Source organism: Nerophis ophidion, linkage group LG21, assembly GCF_033978795.1.
Source record: "Nerophis ophidion isolate RoL-2023_Sa linkage group LG21, RoL_Noph_v1.0, whole genome shotgun sequence".
NCBI lineage: Eukaryota > Metazoa > Chordata > Actinopteri > Syngnathiformes > Syngnathidae > Nerophis > Nerophis ophidion.
Window position 1 is genome coordinate 42400123 of NC_084631.1, and position 24818 is coordinate 42424940.

General features: G+C 41.3%; 1 protein-coding gene across 1 annotated transcript in view; it reads right to left on the reverse strand.

The window, feature by feature from the left end:
* kcnk9 (potassium channel, subfamily K, member 9) overlaps positions 1-22136 on the reverse strand; it is an 88907-nt gene extending 66771 nt beyond the window's left edge. The window contains exon 1 of the mRNA XM_061882641.1: positions 21605-22136. Within this exon, the coding sequence (XP_061738625.1) occupies positions 21605-21887 (283 nt within the window). The 5' untranslated portion in view covers positions 21888-22136. The remainder of the gene's footprint in view (positions 1-21604) is intronic.
* Between the last annotated feature and the right edge of the window lie 2682 nt (positions 22137-24818).

Below are 24818 nucleotides of genomic sequence, written 5' to 3' on the forward strand. Positions count from 1 at the left end.
TGTAGCATATTCAACTGAATATGGGTTGAAAAGGATTTGCAAATCATTGTATTCTGTTTATATTTACATCTAACACAATTTCCCAACTCCTATGGAAACGGGGTTTGTATGTCCACTCTCACTGCGCCTATTAGGAGGAATACAGTGGCTGTGACAAGTCACATGCTTGCACTCTCGTTATAGCCCAGGGGTTTATTTTTGACAAGGTGCAAAAAGGCAGAGGCGTTAATTGGAAGCAGGTGATAATTGGATTCATTTCCCAAACTTGAACACTTTTTTTTAAAAACTTGAATAATGATTTGGCGTGCATGAGAAAGTGGGCAATAGGTCTCGTTGACCATGTGGTCATTTATGATCACAGCGGGAACACAACCAATGTTGTAAAAGCAAACTGCTCGGTCAGCATTAAGGACTCTGCCAAACAATCACTTGAGGACAGTTCCTGTATTCAAACGCAGTGTTACTGTTCAAACTGTCTGAAGTGTAACAGTGGCAAAAAACATTAAATATACTCGTTACATAAAACATCTGCCTCGTTTATAATGCCTACTACATTTTAATGTTGGTCATTGAAATGGTAGCGGAGACAATATTTTATAGTTGTGGCCCCTGTGGATAAAAATAAACACAGTAGTGATTTTAGGCTTGTTTTCTAACCAGGTCCGGCAAACTTTTAGCCGCTAAAATGTAGCTTGAAGACATTTTATATATCGGCCCTGTGACTTTGCAATGCATTGTGGGGGCTGGGAAGACACTGGACAAAAGCTTTGTCTGCAACATGAAAGCAAACAACAAACTGGATTAAAATAGGTCCTCCAAAATAAAATACAACAAAACAAGGCACGGCATCGAGACCAGCTGGACACTTTTCCAAAGGTTTGCCGCCTGGGAAAAAATTGAAAAATGGTGGAATGGACTCATATGAGTTATGAGCATGTCTGATAGACGAGAGATTTGAATCAAGTCAAACTTGTTTATATTTTTGTCAGCAGAGTCACTTTTGATATCGCTGAAGAATTTCAGAATGCAAAGGCTTGCAGAATGTACGGCTTTCATCTCCACGTTACTTTTAAACACTTTTGAAAACAATACTCATTCATGTTTGTGCTTACTTGAGACTGAAAGTAAACAGACAGCAGGCTTTTTCCCCCCAAAGAAACACAACATTGTTGGCTAACATCTTACTAAAATGTAACTGAATAAAACATTCTTTGATCCAACATGTGGAGTCTGATGACAGAAAGTACAGTTAGTCATCTATCATTACTCCAAAAACTTCATCCATCCATCCATCTTCTTCCGCTTATCCGAGGTCGGGTCGCGGGGGCAACAGCCTAAGCAGGGAAACCCAGACTTCCCTCTCCCCAGCCACTTCGTCTAGCTCTTCCCGGGGGATCCCGAGGCGTTCCCAGGCCAGCCGGGAGACATAGTCTTCCCAACGTGTCCTGGGTCTTCCCCGTGGCCTCCTACCGGTTGGACGTGCCCTAAACACCTCCCTAGGGAGGCGTTCGGGTGGCATCCTGACCAGATGCCCGAACCACCTCATCTGGCTCCTCTCCATGTGGAGGAACAGCGGCTTTACTTTGAGTTCCTCCCGGATGGCAGAGCTTCTCACCCTATCTCTAAGGGAGAGACCCAAACTCATTTGGGCCGCTTGTACCCGTGATCTTATCCTTTCAGTCATGACCCAAAGCTCATGACCATAGGTGAGGATGGGAACGTCGATCGACCGGTAAATTGAGAGCTTTGCCTTCCGGCTCAGCTCCTTCTTCACCACAACGGATCGGTACAACGTCCGCATTACTGAAGACGCCGCACCGATCCGCCTGTCGATCTCACGATCCACTCTTCCCTCACTCGTGAACAAGACTCCTAGGTACTTGAACTCCTCCACTTGGGGCAGGGTCTCCTCCCCAACCCGGAGATGGCACTCCACCCTTTTCCGGGCGAGAACCATGGACTCGGACTTGGAGGTGCTGATTCTCATTCCGGTCGCTTCACACTCGGCTGCGAACCGATCCAGTGAGAGCTGAAGATCCCGGCCAGATGAAGCCATCAGGACCACATCATCTGCAAAAAGCAGAGACCTAATCCTGCGGTCACCAAACCGGAACCCCTCAACGCCTTGACTGCGCCTAGAAATTCTGTCCATAAAAGTTATGAACAGAATGGGTGACAAAGGACAGCCTTGGCGGAGTCCAACCCTCACTGGAAATGTGTTCGACTTACTGCCGGCAATGCGGACCACGCTCTGACACTGATCATACAGGGAGCGGACCGCCACAATAAGACAGTCCGATACCCCATACTCTCTGAGCACTCCCCACTGGACTTCTCCAAAAACTTATAAGTCAGAATTCAGGATGCTATGTGTCATTTTAATAGCGCTGTAAACAAAAGTTGGGCCTGTTTTCAGCAACAAATATATCTAAAGCTGCTGTTTGTGGAGTTATTAAAAAAGAATCTACATCAAGACGTTGCCTACAGCCATGACTGTTTTAACGCATTTTTCCCCAGTGCTATTTCAATCAATCAATCAATGTTTACTTATATAGCCCTAAATCACTAGTGTCTCAAAGGGCTGCACAAACCACTACGACATCCTCGGTAGGCCCACATAAGGGCAAGGAAAACTCACACCCAGTGGGACGTCGGTGACAATGATGACTATGAGAACCTTGGAGAGGAGGAAAGCAATGGATGTCGAGCGCGTCTAACATGATACTGTGAAAGTTCAATCCATAATGGATCCAACACAGTCGCAAGAGTCCAGTCCAAAGCGGACCCAACACAGCAGCGAGAGTCCCGTTCACAGCGTAGCCAGCAGGAAACCATCCCAAGCGGAGGCGGATCAGCAGCGCAGAGATGTCCCCAGCCGATACACAGGCAAGAGGTACATGGCCACTGGATCGGACCGGACCCCCTCCACAAGGGAGAGTGGGACATAGGAGAAAAAGAAAAGAAACGGCAGATCAACTGGTCTAAAAAGGGAGTCTATTTAAAGGCTAGAGTATACAAATGAGTTTTAAGGTGAGACTTAAATGCTTCTACTGAGGTGGCATCTCGAACTTTTACCGGGAGGGCATTCCAGAGTACTGGAGCCCGAAATGAAAACGCTCTATAGCCCGGAGGCTTTTTTTGGGCTTTGTATTTAAATTAAAAGACACCTTTTGTACACTCAGCAGGGAGTTGAATAACTGTGTTATTTGGAGTATCTATGCACGTTGAAATAAATTATCGCAATATTTAAAACTTTTAAGAAATAACACTGACTATATTAGCAGTACAAACACAAAAATGACAGTCATGGCACAGACATCGGGCAACACAAAGAGCAACTTCCTGTAAGCAAGCAACTTATCTGAGCATCTCCTACGGCAGGGGTGTCCAAACCTTTTGACTTGGGGGCCACAGTGGGCTAAAAATCTTTGGCCAGGGGCCAAAAGTAGACTGCATGCAAAGTTACTATAATATATATATTATCTCACCTTCCCTTTATTTCAAAAATCCTCAAAAAAAACAATTGCAGAGCGGCTAAATGAACACTTAGCGTCTAACAATCAATGTGAAACCTTTCAATCCGGTTTCAGGGCAAATCACTCTACAGAGATAGCCCTCGCAAAAATGACTAATGATCTATTGCTAACGATGGATTCTGATGCGTCATCTATGTTGCTGCTCCTCGATCTTAGCGCTGCTTTCGATACCGTAGATCATAATATTTTATTAGAGCGTCTCAAAACACGATTTGGTATGTCAGACTTAGCCCTGTCTTGGTTTAACTCTTATCTTACTGACAGGATGCAGTGCGTCTCCCATAACAATGTGACCTCGGACTATGTTAAGGTAACATGTGGAGTTCCCCAGGGTTCGGTCCTTGGCCCTGCACTCTTCAGCATCTACATGCTGCCGCTAGGTGACATCATACGCAAATACGGTATTAGCTTTCACTGTTATGCTGATGACACCCAACTCTACATGCCCCTAAAGCTGACCAACACGCCGGACTGTAGTCTGCTGGAGGCGTGTCTTAATGAAATAAAACTATGGATGTCCGCTAACTTTTTGCAAATCAACGCCAAAAAAACGGAAATGCTGATTATCGGTCCTGCTGGACACCGACCTCTATTTAATAGTACAACTTTAACATTTGACAACCAAACAATAAAACAAGGCGACACGGTAAAGAATCTGGGTATTATCTTTGACCCAACTCTCTCCTTTGAGTCACACATTAAAAGCGTTACTAAAACGGCCTTCTTTCATCTCCGTAATATCGCTAAAATTCGCTCCATTTTGTCCACTAAAGACGCTGAGATCATTATCCATGCGTTTGTTACGTCTCGTCTCGATTACTGTAACGTATTATTTTGGGGTCTCCCCATGTCGAGCATTAAAAGATTACAGTTGGTACAAAATGCGGCTGCTAGACTTTTGACAAGAACAAGAAAGTTTGATCATATTACGCCTGTACTGTATATACCTTTATATACATATATACATACATATATACCTATACTGTATATACCTTTATATACATATATACATACATATATACCTATACTGTATATACCTTTATATACATATATACATACATATATACCTATACTGTATATACATTTATATACATATATATATATATACCTATACTGTATATACCTTTATATACATATATACATACATACATACCTATACTGTATTTACCTTTATATACATATATACATACATATATACCTATACTGTATATACCTTTATATACATACATATACCTATACTGTATATACCTTTATATACATATATACATACATATACTGTATATACCTTTATATACATATATACATACATATATACCTATACTGTATATACCTTTATATACATATATACATACATATACTGTATATACCTTTATATACATATACACATACATATATACCTATACTGTATATACTTTTATATACATATATACATACATACATATCTATACTGTATATACCTTTATATACATATATACCTATACTGTATATACCTTTATATACATATATACATACATATATACCTATACTGGCTCACCTGCACTGGCTTCCTGTGCACTTAAGATGTGACTTTAAGGTTTTACTATTTACGTATAAAATACTACACGGTCTAGCTCCATCCCATCTTGCCGATTGTATTGTACCATATGTCCCGGTAAGAAATCTGCATTCAAAGGACTCCGGCTTATTAGTGATTCCCAAAGCCCAAAAAAAGTCTGCGGGCTATAGAGCGTTTTCATTTCGGGCTCCAGTACTCTGGAATGCGATGCTACCTCAGTGGAAGCATTTAAATCTCACCTTAAAACTAATTTGTATACACTAGCCTTTAACTAGACCCTCTTATTAGACCAGTTGATCTGCCGTTTCTTTTCTTAATCTCCTCTGTCCCACTCTCCCTTCTAGAGTGGCCATGGATGAAGTACTGGCTGTCCACAGTCGGGGCCCAGGATGGACCTCTCGCCTGTGTATCGACTTGGGACAAAATCTGCGCTGCTGATCCGCCTCCGCTTGGGATGGTTTCCTGCTGGCTCCGCTATGGACGGGACTCCCGCTACTGTGTTTGATCCACTATGGACTGGACTCTCACGGTTGTGTTGGATCCACTATGGATTGAACTTTCACAGTATCATATTAGACCCGCTCGACATCCATTGCCACATATGGGGTCCTCTCCAAGGTTCTCATAGTCATCATTGTCACCGACGTCCCACTGGGTGTGAATTTTCCCTTGCCCTTATGTGGGCCTACCGAGGATGTCGTTGTGGTTTGTGCAGCTCTTTGAGACACTGGTGATTTAGGGCTATATAAATAAAAATTGATTAATTGATAGATAAACACACACATATATACACACACACACCCAAGTTCCCCAGGTGTCTCTGCCCACTACGCTAATTAAGGAGTCACGGGTGGGACCTGATATTCAGCTGGGAATGATTAATACAGTAAATAAACACAAGACATGGATAACTATTAGCCACAACACCACTAGGCTGTATTTATTATATAAAAAATTAAACACGCTTAACAAACACCTCCCCCTACTTGTCCATATAACCCGCCAACATAAATCCATTCTAGAGGCTAATCTTTCCTGTGATAAAATGGCAACCAAGGTGATCAAAAAGGTCAACCAAAGAACGAGATTCCTCTCCAGAATCTCCTCTCTGGTCAACAAAAGCACCTTGAGGATTCTAGCGGGAACTCTCATTCAACCCTTCTTCGATTACGCTTGCACCTCCAAAACCCTCAAATCTAGACTCCAAACATCCCAGAATAAGCTAATCCGGTTACTTTTAGACTTCCACCCCAGATTACACCTCAATTCAACCCACTTCTCCAAGTGGGCTGGCTCAGGGTGGAGGACAGAGTCAAACAACTTGCACTGAGCCTGGTCTATAAAATCCGCTACACCTCCTTGATACCAAAGTACATGTCAAACTACTTCCTTAACGCAAATGACCGCCATAACCACAACACCAGGGGGAGCTCCACAAACCACGTTAAACCCAGATTCCGATCTAACAAAGGTCTTAACTCATTCTCTTTCGATGCCACATCAATGTGGAATGCACTCCCAACAGGTATAAAAGTAAGTGCATCTATATATTCCTTCAAAACCGCTCTAAAACAACACCTCCAGGCAACTTCAACACTTTACTAATACCCTCCTCCATTCACATCCCATCTCCCCGGATTATAAACAACTCAAATGTACTTCTAATGTATTTACTTGTTCTTATGCTATGTGAACTCACTATGTTCTCTGCTGGCTGTACATATCCTACTAAATAAGACCTACACTGTTTCAATGTCCACATTTCTCTGTTGATGACTGAAGTACTGATATCAACCAAAGCTCCTCATCCCACCCGCCGGATTGTAAATAATGTAAATAATTCAATGTATATACTATGATGATTAACCTGTGTGATGACTGTATTATGTTGATAGTATATATTTGTACCATGAAATGATGAAGGTGGACCCCGACTTACAAAAGTTGAAAAACTTATTGGGGTGTTACCATTTAGTGGTCAATTGTACGGAATATGTACTGTACAAGCAGAGGTGGGTAGTAACGCGCTACATTTACTCCGTTACATCTACTTGAGTAACTTTTGGGAGAAATTGTACTTCTCAGAGTAGTTTTTATGCAACATACTTTTACTTTTACTTGGGTATTATTTATAGACAAGGAACGCTACTTTTACTCCGCTCCATTTATCTGCAATCAGGTCGATACTCGCTACTTTTTTTTTTATCGATCTCTTAATGCACGCTTTGTTTGTTTTGATTTTGTCAGACACGCATTCAAAGTAGGAACTACGCATGCTTGCGTTTCACCAATCAAATGCAGTCACTAGTGACGTTGGACAAACAGAGCCAGGTGGTCACGTGACCGTCAGACGTAGAACCCGACATGTTGATAAACTTATTGGGGTGTTACCATTTAGTGGTCAACTGTACAGAATATGTACTGTACTGTGCAATCTACTAATAAAAGTTTCCATCAATCAACTAATCAATCAAAAGTGTAAAGGAAAAAAGACACTTTTTATTTTAACCGTACTTTCCGTCAAAAGCCTAAAGACTGATCGCCCAGTTCCTGTCTTCACAATAAAAGTGCCGCTCCATCGCGCCTGCGCTAACAAAATAAGAGTCTCCGAAAGCCAGCGCAAACAAACTAGCAAGCTACGGAGTTTGCCGCCAATGTATTTCTTGTAAAGTGTATAAAAACGAATATGGAAGCTGGACAAATAAGATGCCAAAAACCAAGGACTTTCATGTGGTATTAGATAGGAAGGAGGAACTTTTTTTCTCCTCCATTTGAAAACCGGGACGTTATCAGCACTATACTGTCTGATTCCAATCAATCCAAGTCATCAGAATCAGGTAACTTATACAACTTATATTATTGTCTTCATTAAAGATAGGAATCTATATGTTAAACATGCATGTATATACATTAAAACACCTTTAACATGTGAACAAAAACCGCAAAATATATAAATATAAATTATATACTGTATATATATGTGTGGATGTATATGTATATATGAGGTAAATCACCTCGACTTGGTCATTTATTAAGTAATTGATTAACGTTGAAAAACTTATTGGGGTGTTACCATTTAGTGGTCAATTGTAGGGAATATGTACTGTACTGTGCAATCTACTAATACAAGTTTTAATCAATCAATCAATCAATCAATCAATGTCTACTGAGCCTACGGTGCTGTTAAGTTATTGTGGCTCAATTTGCCTTAATTTTTTTTTATTTTAATGTATTATTATTTATATATAATATTGTTTTAGTTGCTTAAAAGATATTCCTGGCTCTGATCGCCCAGTTCCTGTCTTCACAATAAAAGCGCCGCTCCATCGCGCCTGCGCTAGCAAAATAAGAGTCTCCGAAAGCCAGCGCAAACAAACTAGCAAGCTACGGAGTTTGCCGCCAATGTATTTCTTGTAAAGTGTATAAACACGAATATGGAAGCTGGACAAATAAGATGCCAAAAAACCAAGGACTTTCATGTGGTATTAGACAGGAAGGAGGAACTTTTTTTCCCCTCCATTTGGAAACCGGGACGTTATCAGCACTATACTGTCTGATTCCAATCAATGCAAGTCATCAGAATCAGGTACTTATACAACTTATATTGTTGTCTTCATTAAAGATAGGAATCTATATGTTAAACATGCATGTATATTCATTAAAACACCTTTAACATGTGAACAAAAACCGCAAAATAAATAAAAATAAAGTATATACTGTATATATAAAAGGTATATATATATATAATATATGATATGTGTGTATGTGTATGTATATATGAGGTAGATCACCTCGGCTTGGTCATTTATTAAGGAATTGATAAACGTTGAAAAACTTATTGGGGTGTTACCATTTAGTGGTCAATTGTTCGAAATATGTACTGAACTGTGCAATCTACTAATAAAAGTTTCAATCAATCATTGAATGCCTACTGAGCCTACGGTGCTGTTAAGTTATTGTGGCTCAATTTGCCTTAATTTTTTTTTTATTTTAATGTATTATTTAATATATAATATTGTTTTAGTTGCTTAAGAGATATTCCTGGCTCTGAATTTGCTCATTGCTATTTTTATGTTTTTGTGCATTATTTGTTGCCGTAATCATTAAACGAGCAGGTTACTCATCAGTTACTCAGTACTTGAGTAGTTTTTTCACAACATACTTTTTACTTTTACTCAAGTAAATATTTGGGTGACTACTCCTTACTTTTACTTGAGTAATACATCTCTAAAGTAACAGTACTCTTACTTGAGTACAGTTTTTGGCTACTCTACCCACCTCTGCTGTACTGTGCAATCTACTAATAAAAGTGACGTAGGAGAGGTGTGCAAAGCAGCAATCAACTGTTGGGAAGCAGCAGCTGTGTACTCACGTCACTGCGGTCAGTGCGTCCTGCTGCTAAGAGTCTGTGTTGTCATCTTCTCCGCAGGACAATGTTGGTAAGTCACAAAAATAGTCCAAAATGAGGTTACTTCCATAGTGTGGCTCCGTAGTCAAAACGCTGTGACTGGCAGGTGCTTCAGGTGGTGTGTCGTCTACTTCCGCGTTAACTTCCGCTTCCGGTTGCACTTCCGCCCGGTCTGATAGAACCGGATGCCTTTTACATCCCCACATTCATTTACGTTACATTTTTTAATATTAACATGATTTATTTCGCCTGTAACAGTTTCATATTATTAAATGTATGACATAATAAGTATATATATAATTACTTTCCCAGCTGAGCACAAGTTAATTGAGACTGGCAATATTTATTATATATAGATGGACCCCTATGGCCATTACGAGACACACACACACATATATATATATATCACACACATATATATATATATGTAAATACACACACACATATATATATATATATATATATATATATATATATATATATATATATATATATACACACACATTCACACACATATATATATATATTATACATATATATACAAATATACACATATATACATATACACACAAATGTATATATATATATATATATATATATATATATATATACATTTTCTACCGCTTATTCCCTTTTGGGCACGCGGGGGGCGGTGGCGCCTATCTCAGCTACAGTCGGGCAGAAGGGCAGGGTACACCTGGACAAGTCGCCACCTCATCGCAGGGCCAACACAGATAGACAGACAACATTCACACTCACATTCACACACTAGGGCCAATTTAGTGTTGCCAAATCAACCTATCCCCAGGTGCATGTCTTTGGAGGTGGGAGGGGTCTATCCCCAGGTGCATGTCTTTGGAGGTGGGAGGGGCCTATCCCCAGGTGCATGTCTTTGGAGGTGGGAGGGGCCTATCCCCAGGTGCATGTCTTTGGAGGTGGGAGGAAGCCGGAGTACCCGGAGGGAACCCACGCAGTCACGGGGAGGACATGCAAGCTCCACACAGAAAGATCCCGAGTCTGGATTTGAACCCAGGACTGCAGGACCTTCGTATTGTGAGGCAGACGCACTAACCCCTCTTCCACCGTGAAGCCTTTATATATATATATATATATATATATATATATATATATATATATATATATACATATATACACACACACGCATATATATATATATATATATATATATATATATATATACATATATATAAAGGCTTGGTATAAACTCAACACTAGTTGAGTTTATACCAAAATGGATACATGGATGATACAGCAGAGGATTGGGAGAATGTCATGTGGTCAGATGAAACCAAAATAGAACTTTTTGGTATAAACTCAACTGGTGGTGTTTGGAGGAAGAAGAATACTGAGTTGCATCCCAAGAACACCACACCTACTGTGAAGCATGGGGGTGGAAACATCATGCTTTGGGGCTGTTTTTCTGCTAAGGTGACAGGACGATTGATCCGTGTTAGGGAAAGAATGAATGGGGCCATGTATCGTGAGATTTTCAGCCAAAACCTCCTTCCATCAGTGAGAGGTTTGAAGATGAAACTTGGCTGGGTCTTCCAGCATGACAATGATCCCAAACACACCGCCCGGACAACGAAGGAGTGGCTCCGTAAGAAGCATTCGAAAGTCCTGGAGTGGCCTAGCCAGTCTCCAGACCTCAACCTCATAGAAAATCTGTGGAGGGAGTTGAAAGTCCGTGTTGCTCGGCGACAGCCCCAAAACATCACTGCTCTCGAGAAGATCTGCATAGAGGAATGGGACAAAATACCAACTACTGTGTGTGCAAACCTGGTAAAGACCTAAAGTAATCATTTGACCTCTGTTATTGCCAACAAAGGTTATATTACAAAGTATTGAGTTGAATTTTTGTCACATGACTGTTGAGTCTCACACACACTGGAGTGTCCTGCTGGTCACATGACTGTTGGGTCTCACACACACTGGAATGTCCTGCTGGTCACATGACTGTTGGGTCTCACACACACTGGAGTGTCCTGCTGGTCACATGACTGTTGAGTCTCACACACACTGGAGTGTCCTGCTGGTCACATGACTGTTGAGTCTCACACACACTTGAGTGTCCTGCTAGTCACATGACTGTTGAGTCTCACACACACTGGAGTGTCCTGCTAGTCACATGACTGTTGAGTCTCACACACACTGGAGTGTCCTGCTAGTCACATGACTGTTGAGTCTCACACACACTGGAGTGTCCTGCTAGTCACATGACTGTTGAGTCTCACACACACTGGAGTGTCCTGCTGGTCACATGACTGTTGAGTCTCACACACACTGGAGTGTCCTGCTAGTCACATGACTGTTGAGTCTCACACACACTGGAGTGTCCTGCCGGTCACATGACTGTTGAGTCTCACACACACTGGAGTGTCCTGCTGGTCACATGACTGTTGAGTCTCACACACACTGGAGTGTCCTGCTGGTCACATGACTGTTGAGTCTCACACACACTGGAGTGTCCTGCTAGTCACATGACTGTTGAGTCTCACACACACTGGAGTGTCCTGCTAGTCACATGACTGTTGAGTCTCACACACACTGGAGTGTCCTGCTGGTCACATGACTGTTGAGTCTCACATACACTGGAGTGTCCTGCCGGTCACATGACTGTTGAGTCTCACACACACTGGAGTGTCCTGCTGGTCACATGACTGTTGAGTCTCACACACACTGGAGTGTCCTGCTGGTCACATGACTGTTGGGTCTCACACACACTGGAGTGTCCTGCTGGTCACATGACTGTTGGGTCTCACACACACTGGAGTGTCCTGCTGGTCACATGACTGTTGAGTCTCACACACACTGGAGTGTCCTGCTGGTCACATGACTGTTGAGTCTCACACACACTGGAGTGTCCTGCTGGTCACATGACTGTTGAGTCTCACACACACTGGAGTGTCCTGCTGGTCACATGACTGTTGGGTCTCACACACACTGGAGTGTCCTGCTGGTCACATGACTGTTGAGTCTCACACACACTGGAGTGTCCTGCTAGTCACATGACTGTTGAGTCTCACACACACTGGAGTGTCCTGCTGGTCACATGACTGTTGGGTCTCACACACACTGGAGTGTCCTGCTGGTCACATGACTGTTGAGTCTCACACACACTAGAGTGTTGCCTGGCAAAGACTGGCAGGTGCATTAGTGCTCACCTCCAATAACAGCATGTGACTCGTCATCACGGAGCTCACACACTCTTAGTTTGACAGGAACATCACACACTGCGGAAATAAATGCTGCTATTATTGTTGTTGTTGTTGTTGTTGTTGTTGACTAGCAGCCCACCTTACCTTTCTTTGTGCTAGAAACATTTTCATGTGCGCAGTTCTGGGTTTTCAACCATTCTCAAACACTAAATTGTACATATTTTTTCAAACCTCTCCCAAATGTTTGTGCTATCGAAAAGTGTTTGTGTTGTTATGAGTTTAATGTTACTTCCTTTCTAATATTGACTCGCCAACCCCCCCCACACACCTTGTCCAAATCTCACATAACTTGTCCTACATCTTTGTGCTATGTTGGCGTGTCAAAACAAATGTTTATGCGAGCAAAAATACCATTTGTGCTATGTTTGTGCTATAAAACAACACGTGTGCTATGTTTGGGCTGACAAAACATGTTTATGTTATCAACAATAACATTTGTGCTATGCTTCTATTAAAAAACATGTGTGCTATGTTTGGGCTGTCAAAAAATGCATGCTATCAACAATAACATTTGTGCTATGTTTGTGCTATAAAAACACATGTGTGCTATGTTTGGGCTGACAAAACATGTTTATGTTATCAACAATAACATTTGTGCTATGCTTCTTCTATTAAAAAACATGTGTGCTATGTTTGGGCTGACAAAACATGTTTATGTTATCAACAATACCATTTATGCTATGTTTGTGCTATAAAAACACATGTGTGCTATGTTTGGGCTGACAAAACATGTTTATGTTATCAACAATAACATTTGTGCTATGCTTCTTCTATTAAAAAACATGTGTGCTATGTTTGGGCTGTCAAAAAATGCATGCTATCAACAATAATATTTGTGCTATGTTTGTGCTATAAAACAACACGTGTGCTATGTTTGGGCTGACAAAACATGTTTATGTTATCAACAATAACATTTGTGCTATGCTTCTTCTATTAAAACACATGTGTGCTATGTTTGGGCTGACAAAACATGTTTATGTTATCAACAATAACATTTGTGCTATGTTTGTGCTATAAAAACACATGTGTGCTATGTTTGAGCTGTCAAAAAAATGCATGCTATCAACAATAACATTTGTGCTATGTTTGTGCTATAAAAACACATGTGTGCTATGTTTGGGCTGACAAAACATGTTTATGTTATCAACAATACCATTTGTGCTATGTTTGTGCTATAAAAACACATGTGTGCTATGTTTGGGCTGACAAAACATGTTTATGTTATCAACAATAACATTTGTGCTATGCTTCTTCTATTAAAAAACATGTGTGCTATGTTTGGGCTGTCAAAAAATGCATGCTATCAACAATAACATTTGTGCTATGTTTGTGCTATAAAACAACACGTGTGCTATGTTTGGGCTGACAAAACATGTTTATGTTATCAACAATAACATTTGTGCTATGCTTCTTCTATTAAAACACATGTGTGCTATGTTTGGGCTGACAAAACATGTTTATGTTATCAACAATAACATTTGTGCTATGTTTGTGCTATAAAAACACATGTGTGCTATGTTTGAGCTGTCAAAAAAATGCATGCTATCAACAATAACATTTGTGCTATGTTTGTGCTATAAAAACACATCTGTGCTATGTTTGGGCTGACAAAACATGTTTATGTTATCAACAATAACATTTGTGCTATGCTTCTTCTATTAAAAAACATGTGTGCTATGTTTGGGCTGTCAAAAAAATGCATGCTATCAACAATAACATTTGTGCTATGTTTGTGCTATCAGAAACACATGTGTGCTATGTTTGGGCTGACAAAACATGTTTATGTTATCAACAATAACATTTGTGCTATGCTTCTTCTATTAAAAAACATGTGTGCTATGTTTGGGCTGACAAAAAAGTGTTTATGTTATCAACAATAACATTTGTGCTATGTTTGTGCTATAAAAACACATGTGTGCTATGTTTGGGCTGACAAAACATGTTTATGTTATCAACAATAACATTTGTGCTATGCTTCTTCTATTAAAAAACATGTGTGCTATGTTTGGGCTGACAAAACATGTTTATGTTATCAACAATACCATTTGTGCTATGTTTGTGCTATAAAAACACACGTGTGCTATGTTTGGGCCGACAAAACATGTTTATGTTATCAACAATAACATTTGTGCTATGCTTCTTCTATTAAAAAACATGTGTGCTATGTTTGAGCTGGCAAAAAAATGCATGCTATCAACAATAACATTTGTGCTATGTTTGTGCTATAAAAACACACGTGTGCTATGTTTGGGCTGACAAAACATGTTTATGTTATCAACAATAACATTTGTGCTCTGCTTCTTCTATTAAAAAACATGTGTGCTATGTTTGGGCTGTCAAATAAATGCATGCTATCAACAATAACATTTGTGCTATGTTTGTGCTATAAAACAACACGTGTGCTATGTTTGGGCTGACAAAACATGTTTATGTTATCAACAATAACATTTGTGCTATGCTTCTTCTATTAAAAAACATGTGTGCTATGTTTGGGCTGACAAAACATGTTTATGTTATCAACAATAACATTTGTGCTATGCTTCTTCTATTAAAAAACATGTGTGCTATGTTTGGGCTGTCAAAAAAATGCATGCTATCAACAATAACATTTGTGCTATGTTTGTGCTATAAAAACACATGTGTGCTATGTTTGGGCTGACAAAACATGTTTATGTTATCAACAATAACATTTGTGCTATGCTTCTTCTATTAAAAAACATGTGTGCTATGTTTGGGCTGTCAAAAAATGCATGCTATCAACAATAACATTTGTGCTATGTTTGTGCTATAAAACAACACGTGTGCTATGTTTGGGCTGACAAAACATGTTTATGTTATCAACAATAACATTTGTGCTATGCTTCTTCTATTAAAAAACATGTGTGCTATGTTTGAGCTGTCAAAAAATGCATGCTATCAACAATAACATTTGTGCTATGTTTGTGCTATAAAAACACATGTGTGCTATGTTTGGGCTGACAAAACATGTTTATGTTATCAACAATAACATTTGTGCTATGCTTCTTCTATTACAAAACATGTGTGCTATGTTTGAGCTGTCAAAAAAATGCATGCTATCAACAATAACATTTGTGCTATGTTTGTGCTATAAAAACACATCTGTGCTATGTTTGGGCTGGCAAAACATGTTTATGTTATCAACAATAACATTTGTGCTATGCTTCTTCTATTAAAAAACATGTGTGCTATGTTTGGGCTGTCAAATAAATGCATGCTATCAACAATAACATTTGTGCTATGTTTGTGCTATAAAAACACACGTGTGCTATGTTTGGGCTGACAAAACATGTTTATGTTATCAACAATAACATTTGTGCTATGCTTCTTCTATTAAAAAACATGTGTGCTATGTTTGGGCTGACAAATAAATGCATGCTATCAACAATAACATTTGTGCTATGTTTGTGCTATAAAACAACACGTGTGCTATGTTTGGGCTGACAAAAAATGTTTATGTTATCAACAATAACATTTGTGCTATGCTTCTTCTATTAAAAAACATGTGTGCTATGTTTGAGCTGGCAAAAAAATGCATGCTATCAACAATAACATTTGCGCTATGTTTGTGCTATAAAAACACATGTGTGCTATGTTTGGGCTGACAAAACATGTTTATGTTATCAACAATAACATTTGTGCTATGCTTCTATTAAAAAACATGTGTGCTATGTTTGAGCTGTCAAAAAAATGCATGCTATCACAATAACATTTGTGCTATGTTTGTGCTATAAAGACACAGGTGTGCTATGTTTGGGCTGACAAAACATGTTTATGTTATCAACAATAACATTTGTGCAATGCTTCTTCTATTAAAAAACATGTGTGCTATGTTTGAGCTGTCAAAAAAATGCATGCTGTCAACAATAACATTTGTGCTATTTTTGTGCTATAAAGACACAGGTGTGCTATGTTTGGGCTGACAAAACATGTTTATGTTATCAACAATAACATTTGTGCTATGCTTCTTCTATTAAAAAACATGTGTGCTATGTTTGAGCTGTCAAAAAAATGCATGCTATCAACAATAACATTTGTGCTATGTTTGTGCTATAAAAACACATGTGTGCTATGTTTGGGCTGACAAAACATGTTTATGTTATCAACAATAACATTTGTGCTATGCTTCTTCTATTAAAAAACATGTGTGCTATGTTTGGGCTGTCAATAAAATGCATGCTATCAACAATAACATTTGTGCTATGTTTGTGCTATCAGAAACACATGTGTGCTATGTTTGGGCTGACAAAAAGTGTTTATGTTATCAACAATAACATTTGTGCTATGCTTCTTCTATTAAAAAACATGTGTGCTATGTTTGGGCTGACAAATAAATGCATGCTATCAACAATAACATTTGTGCTATGTTTGTGCTATAAAACAACACGTGTGCTATGTTTGGGCTGACAAAACATGTTTATGTTATCAACAATAACATTTGTGCTATGCTTCTTCTATTAAAAAACATGTGTGCTATGTTTGAGCTGTCAAAAAAATGCATGCTATCAACAATAACATTTGTGCTATGTTTGTGCTATAAAAACACATGTGTGCTATGTTTGGGCTGACAAAACATGTTTATGTTATCAACAATAACATTTGTGCTATGCTTCTTCTATTAAAAAACATGTGTGGTATGTTTGAGCTGGCAAAAAAATGCATGCTATCAACAATAACATTTGTGCTATGTTTGTGCTATAAAAACACATGTGTGCTATGTTTGGGCTGACAAAACATGTTTATGTTATCAACAATAACATTTGTACTATGCTTCTTCTATTAAAAAACATGTGTGCTATGTTTGGGCTGTCAAATAAATGCATGCTATCAACAATAACATTTGTGCTATGTTTGTGCTATAAAAACACATGTGTGCTATGTTTGGGCTGACAAAAAAGTGTTTATGTTATCAACAATAACATTTGTGCTATGCTTCTTCTATTAAAAAACATGTGTGCTATGTTTGAGCTGTCAAAAAAATGCATGCTATCAACAATAACATTTGTGCTATGTTTGTGCTATAAAAACACATGTGTGCTATGTTTGGGCTGACAAAACATGTTTATGTTATCAACAATAACATTTGTGCTATGTTTGTGCTATAAAAACACATGTGTGCTATGTTTGAGCTGTCAAAAAAATGCATGCTATCAACAATAACATTTGTGCTATGTTTGTGCTATAAAAACACACGTGTGCTATGTTTGGGCTGACAAAAAAGTGTTTCTGTTATCAACAATAACATTTGTGCTATGCTTCTTCTATTAAAAAACATGTGTGCTATGTTTGAGCTGGCAAAAAAATGCATGCTATCAACAATAACATTTGTGCTATGTTTGTGCTATAAAAACAACACGTGTGCTATGTTTGGGCTGACAAAACATGTTTATGTTATCAACAATAACATTTGTGCTATGCTTCTTCTATTAAAAAACATGTGTGCTATGTTTGGGCTGACAAAACATGTTTATGTTATCAACAATACCATTTGTGCTATGTTTGTGCTATAAAAACAACACGTGTGCTATGTTTGGGCTGACAAAACATGTTTATGTTATCAACAATAACATTTGTGCTATGCTTCTTCTATTAAAAAACGTGTGCTATGTTTGAGCTGGCAAAAAAATGCATGCTATCAACAATAACATTTGCGCTATGTTTGTGCTATAAAAACACATGTGTGCTATGTTTGGGCTGACAAAACATGTTTATGTTATCAACAATAACATTTGTGCTATGCTTCTATTAAAAAACGTGTGCTATGTTTGAGCTGTCAAAAAAATGCATGCTATCAACAATAACATTTGTGCTATGTTTGTGCTATAAAAACACATGTGTGCTATGTTTGGGCTGACAAAACATGTTTATGTTATCAACAATAACATTTGTGCTATGCTTCTTCTATTAAAAAACATGTGTGCTATGTTTGAGCTGTCAAAAAATGAATGCTATCAACAATAACATTTGTGCTATGTTTGTGCTATAAAAACACACGTGTGCTATGTTTGGGCTGACAAAACATGTTTATGTTATCAACAATAACATTTGTGCTATGCTTCTTCTATTAAAAAACATGTGTGCTATGTTTGGGCTGACAAAACATGTTTATGTTATCAACAATACCATTTGTGCTATGTTTGTGCTATAAAAACACACGTGTGCTATGTTTGGGCCGACAAAACATGTTTATGTTATCAACAATAACATTTGTGCTATGCTTCTTCTATTACAAAACATGTGTGCTATGTTTGAGCTGGCAAAAAAATTCATGCTATCGACAATAACATTTGTGCTATGTTTGTGCTATAAAAACACATGTGTGCTATGTTTGGGCTGACAAAACATCTTTATGTTGCCACAACATTAGGCACACCTGCCACAACATTAGGTACACCTGCCACAACATTAGGCACACCTGCCACAACATTAGGCACACCTGCCACAACATTAGGTACACCTGCCACAACATTAGGCACACCTGCCACAACATTAGCCACACCTGCCGCAACATTAGGCACACCTGCCGCAACATTAGGCACACCTGCCACAAAATTAGGCACACCTGCCACAACATTAGGTACACCTGCCACAACATTAGGCACACCTGCCACAACATTAGGCACACCTGCCACAACATTAGGCACACCTGCCACAAAATTAGGCACACCTGCCACAACATTAGGCACACCTGCCACAACATTAGGCACACCTGCCACAACATTAGGCACACCTGCCACAACATTAGGCACACCTGCCACAACATTAGGTACACCTGCCACAACATTAGGTACACCTGCCACAACATTAGGTACACCTGCCACAACATTAGGTACACCTGCCACAACATTAGGCACACCTGCCACAACATTAGGCACACCTGCCACAACATTAGGCACACCTGCCACAACATTAGGCACACCTGCCACAACATTAGGCACACCTGCCACAACATTAGGCACACCTGCCACAACATTAGGTACACCTGCCACAACATTAGGTACACCTGCCACAACATTAGGTACACCTGCCACAACATTAGGCACACCTGCCACAACATTAGGTACACCTGCCACAACATTAGGCACACCTGCCACAACATTAGGTACAGCTGCACTAAAAAACCCCCACTTTGAAAGAAAGATGCAGTTCTAAGTGTTGGGCAGAAGTGGTCGTGACGCAGCACCAAGCTTTGCGTGCAACAGGAAGCGCACGATAGTACGGGCGCAGCAGTGACGTCACAAGACAACTTGTAAATAGCAGTAAAAAAAAGGCCAAGTTGTTGCATGCAATGTGTTGCGTGGTGAAAGTGGGCGCAGGCGGCAGAAAGTGGGTGCAAGCAACATGTTGCGTGGTGAAAGTGGGTGCATGCAACATGTTGCGTGGTGAAAGTGGGTGCATGCAACATGTTGCGTGGTGAAAGAGGGTGCATGCAACATGTTGCGTGGTGAAAGCGGGTGCATGCAACATGTTGCGTGGTGAAAGCGGGTGCATGCAACATGTTGCGTGGTGAAAGCGGGTGCATGCAACATGTTGCGTGGTGAAAGCGGGTGCATGCAACATGTTGCGTGGTGAAAGTGGGTGCATGCAACATGTTGCGTGGTGAAAGCGGGTGCATGCAACATGTTGCGTGGTGAAAGTGGGTGCATGCAACATGTTGCGTGGTGAAAGCGGGTGCATGCAACATGTTGCGTGGTGAAAGAGGGTGCATGCAACATGTTGCGTGGTGAAAGCGGGTGCATGCAACATGTTGCGTGGTGAAAGTGGGTGCATGCAACATGTTGCGTGGTGAAAGCGGGTGCATGCAACATGTTGCGTGGTGAAAGAGGGTGCATGCAACATGTTGCGTGGTGAAAGCGGGTGCATGCAACATGTTGCGTGGTGAAAGTGGGTGCATGCAACATGTTGCGTGGTGAAAGCGGGTGCATGCAACATGTTGCGTGGTGAAAGCGGGTGCATGCAACATGTTGCGTGGTGAAAGAGGGTGCATGCAACATGTTGCGTGGTGAAAGCGGGTGCATGCAACATGTTGCGTGGTGAAAGAGGGTGCATGCAACATGTTGCGTGGTGAAAGCGGGTGCATGCAACATGTTGCGTGGTGAAAGTGGGTGCATGCAACATGTTGCGTGGTTTAAGTGGGTGCATGCAACATGTTGCGTGGTGAAAGTGGGTGCGTGCAACATGTTGCGTGGTGAAAGCGGGTGCATGCAACATGTTGCGTGGTTTAAGTGGGTGCATGCAACATGTTGCGTGGTGAAAGCGGGTGCATGCAACATGTTGCGTGGTGAAAGTGGGTGCATGCAACATGTTGCGTGGTGAAAGCGGGTGCATGCAACATGTTGCGTGGTTTAAGTGGGTGCATGCAACATGTTGCGTGGTGAAAGCGGGTGCATGCAACATGTTGCGTGGTTTAGGTGGGTGCATGCAACATGTTGCGTGGTGAAAGTGGGTGCGTGCAACATGTTGCGTGGTGAAAGCGGGTGCATGCAACATGTTGCGTGGTGAAAGTGGGTGCATGCAACATGTTGCGTGGTGAAAGTGGGTGCATGCAACATGTTGCGTGGTGAAAGCGGGTGCATGCAACATGTTGCATGGTGAAAGCGGGTGCATGCAACATGTTGCGTGGTGAAAGTGGGTGCATGCAACATGTTGCGTGGTTTAAGTGGGTGCATGCAACATTTTGCTTGGTGAAAGTGGGTGCGTGCAACATGTTGCGTGGTGAAAGCGGGTGCATGCAACATGTTGCGTGGTTTAAGTGGGCGCATGCAACATGTTGCGTGGTGAAAGCGGGTGCATGCAACTTGAAAGTGGGTGCATGCAACGTGTTGCGTGACAAGAGCAATTAACTTACCGATGGTGGTGATGACCGTGATGGCAAAGTAGAAGGAGCCGGCAAATTTCCACTGCACGCCGGCTCTGTGCGGCTCGGCCTCCATGATGATGGTCTCCAGCTTGCGGTAGTCGTCCTCGCTGATGTTGTATTTCCCCTGGAGGCGCCGCTCCTCGGCTTCCAGCTGCTCCTTCTCCCGCATCTCGAAGTCGGACTCCAGGGCGTCGAAGACGGCGGCCCCCACCAGCAGGTAGGTGAACGTGCACACGATCAGGGATAAGGTCCGCACGTTTTGCCGCTTCATGGCCGCCAGGAGCCGGCAGGTGAGGGGCTCATGTCCCCTCTCGCTCCTCCCCGGGATGGTGCGACGTGCGCGGCGAGGGAAGCCGAGTGCACTGCGCCTGCAGGCGGACGAGGAGCCCGGATCCTGCTGCTGCTGCTGCCGCCGGCTGCCGGAGAGACACAAGAGGCTGCTGGAGCGCCGGGACCAGGAGCCCTGCAGCCGCGAGACCCTGTGCAAGACCCGTCCGAACCAAGTCCTCCCGGTGCGCAGTGCCATCAACGAGCTGCGGCCAGTGCCGCCTGCGGGCTTCCGGTGGCCCCGAGTGCTGCGCAACGGACGACGCTCATGGCGGGAAGCTCTGCGCGCGCCCTCACGCGCACTTGCGGGACATCTCCGCAACTTTCAGCGGCGACCTGCTGCCACGTGCGCTCCTCTTTGCGCGCGCACATCGCTCACAACGCCGCGTCCTGCAAACGTGGACACCCAGCAGAGGAGTCACGCGCCGCCGCGAAAAGCACTCCGGAAATATCCATCTCGCCGCAGAAGAAAGACAAGTCACACCTTCTTCTCACGCCAACTCCGGCGCAGCTTCCTTTCCCACGCACTCTCACGCACACGCACCGACACACACACCAGTGGGCGTTGCTGCCTCCTGCATCACTTTGCTGCTGCACAGAAGTGCAACAGATGACTGCATCATCATCAGAAACATCATCATCACCACCACTGACTTCTTGTCGTGATGCTGATGGGGAGCGCTGTCCACGGTGCTGAAGAAGCGTGATGCTGCACACACACACACACGCACAATGATGGTGGGAGTGGGGTACACACTTGCCGAACCAGCTTCCTTGCTGCTTTGGTACATGATGGCACAGGTGGTCAGCTGAAATGTACAATGACATGCATTACTGCACGCAGAAGTGCATGACGTCATTCTGCCGAATCAAAAGCATAAGCATATAGTATATGTGTTAAAGGCCTACTGAAATGAGATGTTCTTATTCAAACGGGGATAGCAGGTCCATTCTATGTGTCATACTTGATCATTTTTGCGATATTGCCATATTTTAGCTGAAAGGATTTAGTAGAGAACATCCACGATAAAGTTCGCAACTTTTGGTCGCTAATAGAAAAGCCTTGCCTGTACCGGAAGTAGCAGACGACGTGCGCGTGACATCACGGGTTGTGGAGCTCCTCACATCTGGACATTGTTTACAATCATGGCCACCAGCAGCGAGAGCAATTCGGACCGAGAAAACGACATTTTCCCCATTAATTTGAGCGAGGATGAAAGATTTGTGAATTAGGATATTGATAGTGAAGGACTACAAAAAAAAAAAAAGAAAAAAATGCGACAGCTCCGGGCGGTGGCAGTGTGAGCGTTTCAGATGTAATTAGACACATTTACTAGGATAATTCTGGAAGATCCTTATCTGCTTATTGTTTTAATAGTGTTTTAGTGAGATTGTAAAGACATACCTGGAGGTCGGATGGCTGCGGTGAACACGCAGTGTCTCAGAGAGAAGCCGAGGAGCCAAGCTCACAGCTGCCTTTTAGACAGCTGCTGCAGGACGACGAATAATCCAATGATGTCTCCGGTAAGATATATATCACAATTTTCCCCATCCAAAAACATGCTGGTTGACGTAGAGAAAACATGTCCGCTTGACCGCTCTGTGTTAAAGCTTCTCAACAAACAAAGAAACACCGGCTGTGTCTCGGTGCAAAAGGCAGCTGCAATCTACCAACAGCATTCTTCTTTGACGTCTCCATTACTAATTGAAGAAATTGCAAAAGATTCAGCAACACAGATGTCCAAAATACTGTGTAATTACGCCATGAACAGAGACGACTTTTAGCCGTGTTTGGTGCAGCACTGATATGTCCTCTGCAGTCCGCGACGTTTTCAACAAGAAACTTCCGGGAAATTTAAAATTGCAATTTAGTAAACTAAAGCGTCCGTATTGGCATGTGTTGCAATGTTAATATTTCATCATTGATATATAAACTATCAGACTGCGTGGTCGCTAGTAGTGGCTTTCAGTAGGCCTTTAAAATAAACACGATATTCTATAGCAGGGGTCAGCAACCCAAAATGTTGAAAGAGCCATATTGGACCAAAAATACAAAAATGTCTGGCGCCGCAAAAAAAATAAAAGCCATATTACATACGGATAGTGTGTCATGAGATATAAACTGAATTAAGAGGACTTAAAGAAATCTAAATGAGCTCAAATATAGCTACAAATGAGGCATAATAATGCAATATGTACATACAGCTAGCCTAAGTAGCATGTTAGCATCGATTAGCTTGCAGTGAGCAAATAGGTCTGATTAGCACTCCACACAGGGCAATAACATCAACAAAACTCACCTTTGTGCATTCATGCACAACCTTAAAAGTTTGGTGGACAAAATGAGACAGAAAAAGAAGTGGCATAAAACACGTCTTAGACAGTCGGAGAAAGTTATACATGTAAACCAGGGGTGTCCAAAGTGCCTTTTTTAACAGCCCTAAGCACATTCTAAAAATACGATTAAAAAATAAAGAACTGAAAAAGTGGTATAAAAGAGTAAACAGGTGAAATGTGACAATAAAATGTTGCAATGTTTACTCTAATAACACAAAGCTGCCATGCAGGCTTTTATTTTCTGTGAAAAAAATAATAATTAATCAAAATCAATGTCACATTAAATATTCCACTTTGAGATATTTTTGGAGAAAATTTTGCATATTTTGTGTTTGCCATATGAAAAAACAAAGTTGTTTTTTCTAAAGAAGGGCCTAATGAGAATATGATTAAAGCTGCAAGCAGCATTGGTCGGGTCCGCCTTTGGCTGCTACCAAGTCCTGGTCTAAGTCAGACCAACAGAGAGGTTTTTAGGGGGGCGCTAGAGCTCAATTTAAATTTTTAGGGTTTGTTATTTTATTAGATGGCAATTTTCGCC